We start from the raw sequence: 12,903 nt of genomic DNA on the forward strand, positions 1-12,903 counted from the left end.
ACTACGTTCTAAAGATTATGGGCATCAACATCAAAGCCATGAACTTGGCTTTAGCAGGATCCTCGCTAGCACATCTTTGCATTACCTAGTTGATGATGTTCTGAATTCAGAAAACGATAGGATAAGCATTTGGCATCACACATGAAGTTGGCCATTTTAGGGACCCGTTTGATGATGCCGTGACCCATCATATTTGTTCAAAAATTTTCCATATTTTTACTCTTTCTACCAATCTCTCAGCCTTACTTTACAAGCTGCTTCGGCTACATGAGGAATTTTTTAATTTAATTTTAATTTTATTTTTTGGGCCTGATTTTTTTGTTTTCTTGTCCTCTGGCAATGATTCAATAACATGAGATTGCTGCTGCAGGGAATTCAACAAAATTTGCAAACAGAATCAAAAGTTGAAACATCTTTTAATGAAGTGGGAAATAGCGTGACAGTACATTATAAATTCGAAAACCAAAATTTTTTAAATCTCAGCTTTATATGTGTAGCATTATTCCCTAATCACTCATGTTAAGTACATTACATACCCTGGTAGGCAAAAGGAAGCTCCGTGAAATTCAGTGGGCGTAATTTATATTGATGGCACATGGAAAATTTTCTAAGTCAGGAGATATTTTGGAATACATTAGACTAATGTTGTGTTTACTTGCTGGAGTGGGAGTGAGAAGTGTGGATTCCTCCCACTCCAGCGTTTACTTATTTAAAATGGGGAGGGATTGGGAGTCTCACTCTGTGGGCCCCACTCATTTTTGGAGTGGGGAGTGGGACTCCCATTGGGGGAGGTGGGAGTGGGAATCCACTCCCACCTCTCCCATTTCTACCCTTTTTTTTATTTTATGTTATATAATTAATAAAATAAAATAAATAATATTATATTTATTTAAATAATAATATTATATTTAACTAAATAATAATTTACATTGATTCTAAGTTAAAATTATTTTAAAATAATATTATTATATTAATAGAGAATTAATAAATATAATATTATTATATTTATTTTAAAAATAATAGTACTATATTTATTTAATAATAATAAATACTTTATTCTAAGAAAATATTAATTTTGTACTAAATAATATTATATTATTATTTTATATAATAATAAATTTAATATAATTATATAAAATAAAATAAAATAACATTTCATTTTATATTAAAATTACAATTAATAATTTATTGTTCATAATTAAGAATATTAATAATTATAATAAATTTACAAATATAATAAAATAAATATTATTCATTAAATATATTTTTTATTAGTTTTGTAATTAAAAATTATAATTCTTTAAATAATGATAAAATTGTAATTTGAAACTATTTACTCCCAATCCAAGACAAAGTAAACACATAAATTGGATTCTGATCTCCATTCCATGCTTCCATTCCAGTGTAAGTAAACAACATACTCTCACTCCCACTCCACACTCCCAATCCTAGGATTCCCACTCCCCAGGATTCCTAATCCAATCCAAAAAGTAAACGCTACCTAAAATATGTATGACAGATGTAATTAAATTTAATATAATTACCACTTATACGATGATTTTTCAAAATAAATACATGTATGTTATATGATTGTTTACTTGTTGTATAACTAACACGATACTTTTAATGTACTGTAGAATTTCTTATTATGAAGAATTCAAGAATACATCAGAGGTAATACAATCAACTAGTGTATATATGACATGTAAAATTAAATTTAATATAATCACCACTTACATGGTGATATTTCAAAATAAATACATATATATCATAGACTTATTTATTTATTATACGATTAACGTAATATCTTTAATTTATTATAGAATTTCTCTTAAGTTTGGCACTGATATCACGGAGTCCCAATTCCAAAAGCTCCTAATTTTCTTGTCCTTGAGTTCTTTTTCACTTTGCTTGTCAACCGACGGTATCTTAAAAGCATGAAACCTAGTGGCCAAAAGAGAAGATTGAAAGCACTAATATACAGAAATTTCATCAAGCACTTTTACAGCAACAAAATATAATTGCATCAGAAACCTGAATTGTAGGATACAACGAGCTGACCCCCCGGGCCCTTTGCTGCAAAAACTCTCAAGTTTAAAAGATGACTCAGTGGGGACCTTTTGTATCAGAGGGCCAGCATGCGAGCCACGTCAAAAGAAAACGCTTAATCCACCGTAGTACGAAAGCATAGAAGTAGTGAAGACAAGTCCAGGTTATAAATTAACTTAATGCTGGTGATAAATTTACTGTTAAGAAATAAACAAAAAGTAAAGTAATGATGATGAAGGAACAAATTTCAATTTGGTTAGGTGATTAGGCGTCATTAGCTTTGTAAAGCCATTTACCACCTGACCTGGTGGCCCATTTCTTTTTTATTTATGCCAACTTTTTCTTCCTTTATGTGGACCCAAAATCAAATTCTGTCTATTATCTTTCTTCCACAGCAAAATCTAGAGTCTCATATTATATATTCAATATTTCATCATTTCTCTTCCATTAAGATAAAAATCAAGAAGGGTTTCTTTTTTTCTTTAAGATTTTGTAGCATTTTTCATCTTCCATTTTCTGATGGGAAATCACAGGTTCAGATTTTCAGATATGATGCCCAATGCCTGGTTTTACAGGCTGAAAGACATGGGCAAAGCGAGAAGCCATAACTCCACCTCCACCAACACACAGTCTGTGAAGAAAAAGCAGCAGCCATCAAAATCGGCTTCAACAACAGCAACAACACAGCAGCAGGCAAAAAATCACCAATCTCAATATCCTAGAAAATCGTATTACTTCACTAGAGAGCTTACCGCAAGTGACAGATTCTACAATTCTCCCACAAAAACAAAATCCACAGACACCCATTTTCCTGACCCACCAAGAAAATCATCCAAACAGAAAAGAAACAGAAAAAGAACCAACAGGCCAGCTCCAAAGCTTGTTAGCTCCTCTATCTCTGCCGGCTGCAGCTGCCGTGCCACAATCTGGACAAAGACCGAGTCTCCGCCGGGTTACTCCTCTTCTTCAACGCTTGATAGCTCTCCAGAGCCAGAACGAGTTCAAGAAAATTGCCACAGGTCAGACCATGTTCTTGTTACTGAATCATTTGATAACATGGTCGCTTGGTCAAGTTCTTGTCGTTGCAATAAAATCAGTTCTGATAATGCAAAAGATATCAAAGTGGTTGATGTTGATAAGATAGCTTCAGTTGACAAGAATCTTGGTAAGCTTGATGGGTTTGATAGTTTATCGGACCTTGAACTTCCGCCAATTATAACCAAGCCCTCTAAGTTAGATGAAGATAAGAAAGATTCCAATGAGCCAACGAAATACAGAAGAAGCTCAGTCAAATTCGAAGACTCACATGCTCACGGTTCATTATCTGTTAAAGTCGTCAAAGAAGAGAGAATCTTTAACAAAGAGCACAAGGTCAGTCCTCTGAGGAAATACTCTGTTAATTCTCCTGGTGTAAGGCTCAGAATGAAAATGAACTCTCCGAGAATCGCAAACAGGAAGATTCAGGCTCATGGAAGAAGAAGCACTTCATCGAGTAATTCAAGTTCAAGCTCAAGAAGGAGCAATTTGTCTGACAGTTTTGCAATTGTTAAGTCATCATTTGATCCTCAGAGAGACTTCAGAGAATCAATGGTGGAGATGATCGTAGAGAATAACATCAGAGCATCGAAGGATTTGGAAGACTTGCTAGCTTGTTACCTTTCCTTGAATTCTGATGAATATCATGAACTCATCATCAAGGTGTTCAAGCAAATCTGGTTTGATTTGACTGATGTCAAATTGAAGCCATAATTGCTTCAGCAAACAATATGTACAAAACCCTTCTCTTTTTTTTTTTTTTAAAAAAATCTCTTTTTAATAATGTACTATTGTAGTTAAGTGTAAAATTCTAATTTTCAGTGCTTCTATTAATCAACAAAGCATAGTATTGCTGAAGAAGCAAACAGAAATTCTGTTTCAATTCCTCACATTGGAAAAGGTGAAGCTCGATTGCCATTGCAATTTTGTTCTCCAATGAACATTTTGACAAAACTACTAGACCCCACAATAGCAATTATACAAGAAGCCCAATTACATCAAATTATGTACTGAAATAGCTTTCGTAGACAAATTACAAGGCCAATGTAGAGCTCTTGTTCAAAGTTTAATGCTTCATTCAATATCAAACGGGCTGCAAAATAAAGTTAATTTCTTGAACTTGAGGTGATATTTGAAGCTGGGTTTTGCTTTTTCATAATTTTCAAACAGACCAAGACGACAGAAATTCAGTTTTCTGAGCACCAAGTACTTGCATGCTCAATGCGCATAACTATACAAAATAGAAATATAAAGGGACCCTCACGTACAAATACTGACAGTTGTTATTTTGCATCAACTTACACAAATTTCCTCTAAAGAAGATCCATTTTCAAGGACAAAGATTCAATTTCTAATTTATTTTATTAATATTTCATCACATTATCTAAAGGTCTGTTCAATCTCTGGGCACTATGTCCAGCTTTTCCATTCCACCATTAAAGAGAGAGGAGCCATTAAAATAAGGCAAAGCTGTAAATTCAAAATCTTCAGGGTGAAAAAAAGCACTTTGATAAAACAGGCTTGTGAAATCGAAAAGGTAAATTCAAATTTCTTTACACAGTGTGAAACCACAAAAGCTGGAGTGGGCAACCTAAAGCCATAGCCTGTTGGAACAAGGCTTTCAAAATTTCATAGCTTTGGCTAAAGTTGAAATTTGATGTCTTAAAAAGCTAAAGTTACTTCGATAATTTCAAAAGCAGAAACACTTTCAAATTAATCGTAGAGCATGTTTCTAACCAACTTAAAATACCAAACGGTTAAAATATTTAGTAAACACTTATTATTAATCTAACGGTTAATATTTATCAATTGTTTTGAATTCAAAACAGGAGATTTGTAATTCGAACTATACTCGTATGGGTAGAGAAGAAATTAGATTACATTTAGCCACAACAACAACAATATCAATAATAATAATATGACAGCAAATGATTTCATCTCAAATTATCTTTAATTAAATAATAGATTAAAAGCTACCACACCTTGACTTCATAATATCTATTATGAGTAACAAATGTTAATATTAAACCTAATGGACGGTAAAGAATTAATATTGAGTTAGAAATCATATTACAAAACAGGCAATAAATTTATTGTGCCAATATTCTTGATTGAAAGCTACTTTAACGTGTGACAGCAACTGAGTCTTAACCAATTTTGATAAAAAGCACCGATATAAAGTTTTGTCCCTTTGCGAGACAAAGAGATTCATGCTTGACACACCCAAAATATAATAAAACAAGAAAAAAAAAATCACATTGTCTTAGCGGGATTTATTCTGAATCATCCCTAACTTTCCGGTTTCCGATAATTATTTTAAAAAAAAATTGAAACACTGCTTTTTTTATATAAGTTATAAAATTTCGAAGTTTACCAAAACGTTGCCATCGTTTTTATGTTAGATAATTCGATTTCTCAACACGCAACAGATTCGCCCATTATGAATCTCCAACTTGCCAATTGCTTGTAGACATTATATTATCAAAAATAAAAGGGGAAATAAAACTCATTTTGATTCCTATGTCATATACACATCATACAGTTTATTAATGCCAAAATTTAAGTATATATTAATCTAAAATTGTAAACGAATTTAAGACTAAACACACCGATAATAAGTTATTAGAAAAAAAAGGGCGTTTAATATCAAATATATAAATATATTTGCTCCTCGAGAATTCTCATTAATTTTGCTATAGGAAAATAGTTGTCATGTTCATTGTAATGGGTCAACTAAAGTCTGCTTTTTCTGAGAGCTATATGTCATCAGTTCATTTATCTTTGACAAATTAATGTGGTTGATGAACATTGAAGAACAACTTCCCTAGAGAGGAAAATGGATATAAATATCGGCACCTATTAATTATTATCAGGTTGGTGAAAGCTCAAGGCATTAAAAAGCCTGCAATGACAATAATGTTTTATTTGGACCATACACTGGCCAAATCGGAACAAAAAAAAAAACCATAATTTTCCTAGAGTGTTTCAGTCTTCAATGATTATATTAAAACCCTAGAGCTAACTGCTAAAGAATACGGAGCCGGAAAAAAATACATGTAAAAAAACATTTGTATACTAGTGTTTTGTTTTCAGTCCCTCTCCAATTGAATGCAATGCATCTGTAACATATACAATTACCCATATTGCCACGTAGCCAAAACAAATCCATACATTTTGCCATGTCACACTGGACCAAGAAAAATGTGGGACGAAGCACACGTGTTAATATGTATCCGAGTGGGGGATAGGGACAGATGAAGGGAGAATTGATTATAAAATCATTAGAAAATGAGGAAGCATGTGTCGGCGAGCCGCAAGGAGAGACTTGGTCAAAGAAAATAATTTTCAATTTTGGAAGGCTTATTAATTTTTGAAATCAGAATGGATTAGGATAGATATGTAAATGTTGAGGACAAGACCAAACGACCAACAGGAATCCGCAGATTCTGGGGTTTTGCTTTTTGGGCAGCATCCGACGTTTGCCACGGTCATTAATCTAGCTCTAGCTAGCTACTCTGCCTGTTAGCTAGCTTGTCGTGAGGCTTTTTTTCGTTGATAAAGGGGTTGCAGTGATCCGCAGAGGCTATAGTTCTTGTCATTTGCTAGCCGCCTACCAAACACCAGTTGTTCAAGTTCAACATTAGTTTACTGAGTGTACCAACCACTGAGTTTGATTTCCAAGTAGATCCCCAAACCGTGTTACAGTTTTAAAAATTCAGATTTTCAAGTAGTTTATTGATTGTAATACCGGTACATTGTTTCATAATAATAAGTCATGCTCAGTGCATACGTCCTTATTTTTTAAAGTGTGAACTTAACCCTTTATATAATGTAAAAGCCTTAACTCATCCCTCACATTGATGGAAAAAATCATTTTTGATGCAATTAAAATCCTTCACATCGATGTAAAAGGGAGAATAAAGTGCAGCGTTCACATTTGAGCATTTTATGTCATATAATATTTATGAATTTAGATCTAATGCTTTGATTGTAAACTATTACATTTTATATACTACTTCAAAAATAAATTAATTAATACATCTTTAGTGTATGTGTTAGTACTTTACCATATGTCTTTTATTGTCCACATTTTGGCATGTAATTGTCACTTAATTATCTCAAGAGATCATTCTCACCAAATGTCAACACTTAAGAGAAATGTGACATGACTCGATTTGAAATATTTAGATGTAAAATTCGGTGAATAATTATAAAAGATTTAATTATTTTGTCCGTATAAGTCCTTTTTGTCCCCTTTGAATATATGTCTTAAGAAGGTTATAACGACGAAATGTGTGATAAGTGTGTTGAAGATAAGTCTTAATTCATATTTTGTAAAATTGAGAATGTCTAACATAGAATAAAATCAATTCTTATTTTATCTTAATAAATAATGTCAACATTATTGTTTCGTCTCAATAAATCAGAAGAAGACACATTCTTTGTTTCAAAAAAAAAAAATCAGATTTAGTGATAGAGGTATAAAAGTTTTTTGTCAAGACTTGAAGCTCAACCCCATACCCGTCAAGACCAATTTCAACGCATCTGAGTTGAAGTTCAGCTTGAAAATATGTAAATCACCCAACTAATGAAGTGTTGTGATAAAAAAAAAAAATGGTTGAGAAAGAAAGAAAGAAAGAAAGAAAAAAGAAGGGGGGGTGGAAAGTGCACGAGGGGGAAGGGAGACAAAAATCTTAGGGAATCTTAAGAAGGAGAGCGAGAGCATTGTCATTGTGTGCACGGGTGGCTCTGCCTCTGCCTTCATGTTAATGCAATTGTAGTAGTTTTTGACTTGCGATTTGCTTCCTCTTACGTCATGTGCAGTTGTCTCCATTTCTAATTTTGTTACTGTTTGTATGCATTATGCCTATGTCGTATTCATAAACGCCTTGTCCCCCATCAGATGCCAAAGCTAAAAGAAGGTTGCTTTTATTATTCTTATTTATTTTGGACCATAACTTCTATCACTCACGCACAATTATTAAATTACGCGAGCAATCCGTGCATGGGAATTCGTCGGTGTCACTTTTGAGGCTCAATCCCGTCCCATTCTCTACCTTTGACTCTTTGCATTGCTTGCCCGTTAATTTTTTCCCGGCCCCCACTCCCCGTTTATTTATTTATTTCTTTATTTTTGGGCAATTTGTTAGAAATATGAAAGAACAATCATTGGAGTACCGCAAACATCTAATTACCTAATAGCCCGTTTGTTGCGATGCAGCTACCCGACGCTTATAAAATTTTTCTTCTTTTATGGGGCATGGGACAGCTGCTTGTGGCAGCGCAGCCGCCCCCAAACGGGGCCTAAACTAAATCAAAGTATCCGTATTGTATACATGAAACGCCCCCCTTTGAATCGCTAACTTTATAACTCCCCTAATTTATCTCATATCCATATTTCAGCTTTAGAATTGGAGATATTAATTATAATTAACACACAGACAATGTTTTTAGGAAAAAAAAAAAAAAAGAAACTTAAAGGTCAAATCACAATCCGTTTTACCCTCAAATTTGTAAACGTGGAGGCTGAAAAACCGTAACATTTGGGGAACGAGCAGCGTAAATGCGAAACAAATCAACAATAAATAAAGGTGGTAGAGGAACACGTGTGATTGTCTGGTCATTTTCTTCAAAGATGGGATTTGAAAGCATGCCATACTCATATAAGTTTGGCTACTTAATTGCCAATCAATTATCCGAGACTTTTCCCATGGTTAGTAGAATCAATTAATTAATTAATTAATTAAATTACAGTTGTTTTTGATATGTTAGCACGTGGGGCAGGCAATGGATGTGATTGCAATGTGACTGGCAAAATCTAACGGGGTTGTTTTCATGAGATTTTTTGTTTGGCCCACCATAGTACAAGGTACTTAACATAATTTGCGTCCATGCATTTAAGCGCTAATATATGATGAATCTTATGCTGTTCTTTCATTAGATTATGCTGGGCCTTTCAAGTGTGACATCTCAACTAAACACATCTGATTTTCTCTTAAGTAGTAAAAATAGAAACCGACAGTTAAAATTAGATAACAATCTTGTCAGACACCTAATAAGCTTGTAATCAACGGAATTATCAATTTGAGAAATCTTCAGAGGGAAGGGAATTAATTGTTGAGGGATGCTGGATTCAACAGATCCTTACTGTAGCTTTGAACCTGACTTATAACAATAAAATTTTACCTAATTAAATGATTGATATTTGTGGTGGTATTGTCCTCAATCGGTATAGAGTAGGCAATTAGTCTCTGCCCTTGCCCCAAAAAGATAACAAAAAAAGAAAGAAAAAACATATAAAACAAGCCAGTTAGTAGGCCTTCTATTTCAAACATAGGCTTTTGAATCACAAGGTCTTTAGTTCAAGCCATTGACTAGCATAACATTACAAATTTATAGAATTGTAACTGAATAAATAAACCTCTTATATATAGTTATTCCTTTGTCTTTCAATTTAATATATATATATATATATATATATATAAAGGACCTCAAATTCTGAGATGTTGAATTTAGTGAGAGTTGAGTTTGTTTGTTTCAGGAGTTTGATACTGCCCGAAGCCCAGTGTTTTGCCAGTCTCAAATGGGCTAAGCAGAACAAAGCAGTTTAGGCCAGTTACAGGAAGCCCATATATCTGAATAACTCTAGCCCACTGCGGCACTGCCCACAGATTGTTTGCTGGAATTAAAATGAAGAAAACCCCTCACATTGTTTAACCAGCGGTTAAGGTTAGTTTTATATATATATATTTTCATTTTAATTAGAAGCAAGTCAATTTTTTTCGCTAGATTACGAAATAAAGGAGAGGATTTTAGTCCTTGTTTATCATGCAACATAAATGAAATAACAACCTTACGTTATCCACTGTTAATGGTTGGATATTTAAATTCAATAAGTAAAATCTTTTGAAGTGATATGAAAGATTTACATTCGGATGTCGCTTGTAAAAAAACAGAAAAAGGATTTTTTTTACATTTATGTAATTCTTTTTCTTAAACGAACAATACTCAAATAGCTTGTGTGAGTGCTAGTATCTTCACCCACAAAAATTAGCATATCTAGTTGTGTGATTAAGGAAACAACTCAAATGGAATATATTGTAATGTGCAATGCAACACAAATATATGAAAATAACGCGACTGAAATAAAAAAGCAATGCAACCGCTTTATTCCAATCAGAGAACAGTACATGATTTCTTTATTTACATTCAATTAATATATATAAAAAAAAAGAAAGAAAAAAAATGTGTATAACCAACCCTTTTCAAAATTAACCAAACACTCTCGAAACCATTGGTCACCAACTTTACAGCAAATTAGCAGATCTTTGGAGAAGAACAAACAATTGAAAAGATTCAGGATCCCAATCAAGCATACCAAAATAGAAGCATTATCAAATGAAACACTGAGATGGCACTCTGAATGCAAGAATATGTGCCTAATCCATTCAATCATGGATCCATATATACCTAATTCATTCAATCATGACCATAGAAACTTGAAAATATGATATAGGACACCAATGACGAGCCCAATCAGAATCTGATCGACTATGGAGATTTTCTTTTGGGTTTTGCTAAAACTTTGTTTTAAATTTAGAGATGAACACTTGAGCTCCAAGGAGTAAGAAGCTTTAAGGTCTGGAGGATGGATCATTTCCCCATAAACACTTTTGAACTCTCCCATACTCCATTCCTGCCATCACAGGTACCAAAATTTTGTTAAACCCGATAGCCTTACATTCACGGAAAATCATTCATACAATTGCAAAATGTCAAGATGAAATCATCAGCTGTCAAAGTATAATCAGAAGGTTAGTTGGGTAAACAGTAATTGCCAATGCGAAGTGAAAATTAGTGTGCTTTCCAACGATGACAATGAGTACACGCTTTCAAACTTAAGCAGAAGCATGGCAGTACATATGCAAATACTAATTCTATTGCTGCTAAAAAACTTGGTCCAGAAAGACAAATGAAGCAAGTTACCTCAAGCTGCTTTCCCACTGTGACAACGATCACATCTGGACCTGCATTGAAAGAGAAAGGGGATTGTGTTGTTTCCACCCAATATTTACATTGCCTGAAGGGTAGGTGGAGGCTTAGAACTTGATTACACGAATGGTTGTGATGTCTCTCACTGGGTGAAGGACTTTGTTCACTCATAATATTATTGTGGTTGTATCTGTATATGCTTAGAACAGACTGCTCCTGGCACATTTTCCCAAGTTGCCTACCCAACTGTTGTACAAAAACTTGACCCAATAGTTGGGCAATGGCATCAAGTTTACTTGCAACATCCTCTACCTTCTCACTGCAAATTGATAATAAAAATTGATTATATTAGAGTTCATAATGCATGAACACACACACATTGGGAATAATTGGACCAACTGCATGGCAATGAGAGTAATCAAGAGCCTTTCTTTGAGTAGAGAAAGGCAGATGGGAAGCATGTTTACATGAATTTCAATATAGAGAATCGCTCGTTATTAAGTGTAAATAATGATTTGTAAAAAATAATTTCTTAGTAAAAACAGATATATATATATATATATATATATATAAACACAGTAACCAAACACTTCAATGATCGTGCTTTTAAACTAAAGTAGAAGCATTGCCGTTACAGACATACCCTAGTTGTCAACTTTACTTCAGAATCAAATAACTAACTAATTTGGAAAATCATTTGTGTTATTAACATTGTAATATCAACTTACCGAGTACTTACTCTTCCTTGATATAACATGTATGCTTAAATAAATTTTATATAAAAAAAAAAATTATTATTCGTAACTCGGCCCATAATTTTATGTAACGGTGACAGCTAGTAGTATTCATGAACTCAGTTTAAGGGGTACCCCACTAGACCCGAAGTTCAATAAGATTTTATTAATTTCATCAAAAGTAAGTTCCGAAATTTACCTAAAACTCCGAAACAATTCGGGTCCGATATATTCCCGAGCCCACTCCATTCTTTCCTTGCCAGAACGAACCCACACAATCTCCTCCTTATTGTCATTTCGCCTCCCGATGTCTCGCCGATATCCCGTGTCTCTCTCCTCCAGAATTCCGAAGACTCGCTCGGTTTCTCTCACCAATGCACGTAACTCCTCCGCCGAAATGCCGTGACATCTAATCCTAAACGCGCCAAATTCACGAGCCGATTTCATAACCCGATCCAGCCAGTAATTCTCTCCCAACACGAGTGATCGCAGGTTGATTTCTTCGGGAACTCGCTGGCTGTGCGGTTCTCGCAATGCTAGCTCCGGAACCTGCAGCGATTTTTCTAGGAACTCGGCTAAGATCTGATTGGCTGCCGAGCGCGATCCTGCGGCTCTCGGAATCGGAGACGGGGGCGCCGACGGGGTGGGCGAAGGAGGCGGCGCCGCGATGTTTAAACTACTCTGGGAGCGCATCATATTCATGGCCATCGACTGATGATTATGACCGGGTTGATTAATCGGAAAAGCACTTTTTTTTTTTCACGGAAGTGCTTTTTATGGGTTGGAATGAGAACGCGAAATGCAAAACGGAAGGGCCCGGTGGTGGGGGGAACGCACGTTTGGCTTAGTAGGCACGTCTTCTTTCTTTGTTTTTGCAGTGAGTTCATGCATAATAATCATTCTACTGCTCACGGAAGTTTGCCACGTGGCGGAGACCAATTCCACTTCAGATTTTGCCACGTAAGATGGGCTCATACCGGCAGAGTCTTTTGGGTAAGTTTATTTATTTATTGAAAAATAATAATAACATAATCGATTTGTTTTTTGATGAAATCCTTTTAAAGCATACATCAAAGTATATCCGGATTTTCCA

General features: G+C 34.4%; 2 protein-coding genes across 2 annotated transcripts; one reads left to right on the top strand and one right to left on the bottom strand.

The window, feature by feature from the left end:
• Nucleotides 1-2,379: 2,379 nt before the first annotated feature.
• On the top strand, nucleotides 2,380-3,926 carry LOC102621579 (transcription repressor OFP3). The gene has a single exon (XM_006481108.4). It carries the CDS (start codon nucleotides 2,569-2,571, stop codon nucleotides 3,796-3,798), a length of 1,230 nt encoding a protein of 409 aa, XP_006481171.1. The 5' UTR covers nucleotides 2,380-2,568; the 3' UTR covers nucleotides 3,799-3,926.
• A 6,304-nt stretch (nucleotides 3,927-10,230) lies between these two features.
• On the bottom strand, nucleotides 10,231-12,682 carry LOC102621875 (uncharacterized). The gene is made up of 3 exons (XM_006481109.4): nucleotides 12,010-12,682; nucleotides 11,071-11,395; nucleotides 10,231-10,780 (listed from the first exon to the last, which is right to left on the bottom strand). The coding sequence occupies exons 1-3, from the start codon at nucleotides 12,516-12,518 to the stop codon at nucleotides 10,568-10,570; spliced, it is 1,047 nt and encodes a 348-aa protein (XP_006481172.1). The 5' UTR covers nucleotides 12,519-12,682; the 3' UTR covers nucleotides 10,231-10,567.
• Nucleotides 12,683-12,903: the final 221 nt, after the last annotated feature.

This window comes from Citrus sinensis, chromosome 6 (genome assembly GCF_022201045.2).
Source record: "Citrus sinensis cultivar Valencia sweet orange chromosome 6, DVS_A1.0, whole genome shotgun sequence".
NCBI lineage: Eukaryota > Viridiplantae > Streptophyta > Magnoliopsida > Sapindales > Rutaceae > Citrus > Citrus sinensis.

Excerpts from the sequence above, each read along its gene's own strand:
- LOC102621579 (XM_006481108.4), top strand. The coding sequence starts at position 2,569 with ATGGGAAATCACAGGTTCAGATTTTCAGATATGATGCCCAATGCCTGG.
- LOC102621875 (XM_006481109.4), bottom strand. The coding sequence starts at position 12,518 with ATGGCCATGAATATGATGCGCTCCCAGAGTAGTTTAAACATCGCGGCG. Across the intron at positions 11,396-12,009 it reads GAATTGTTTCGGAGTTTTAG|TGAGAAGGTAGAGGATGTTG; the intron begins GTAAATTTCGGA and ends ATCAATTTGCAG. Across the intron at positions 10,781-11,070 it reads CAGTGGGAAAGCAGCTTGAG|GAATGGAGTATGGGAGAGTT; the intron begins GTAACTTGCTTC and ends CTGTGATGGCAG.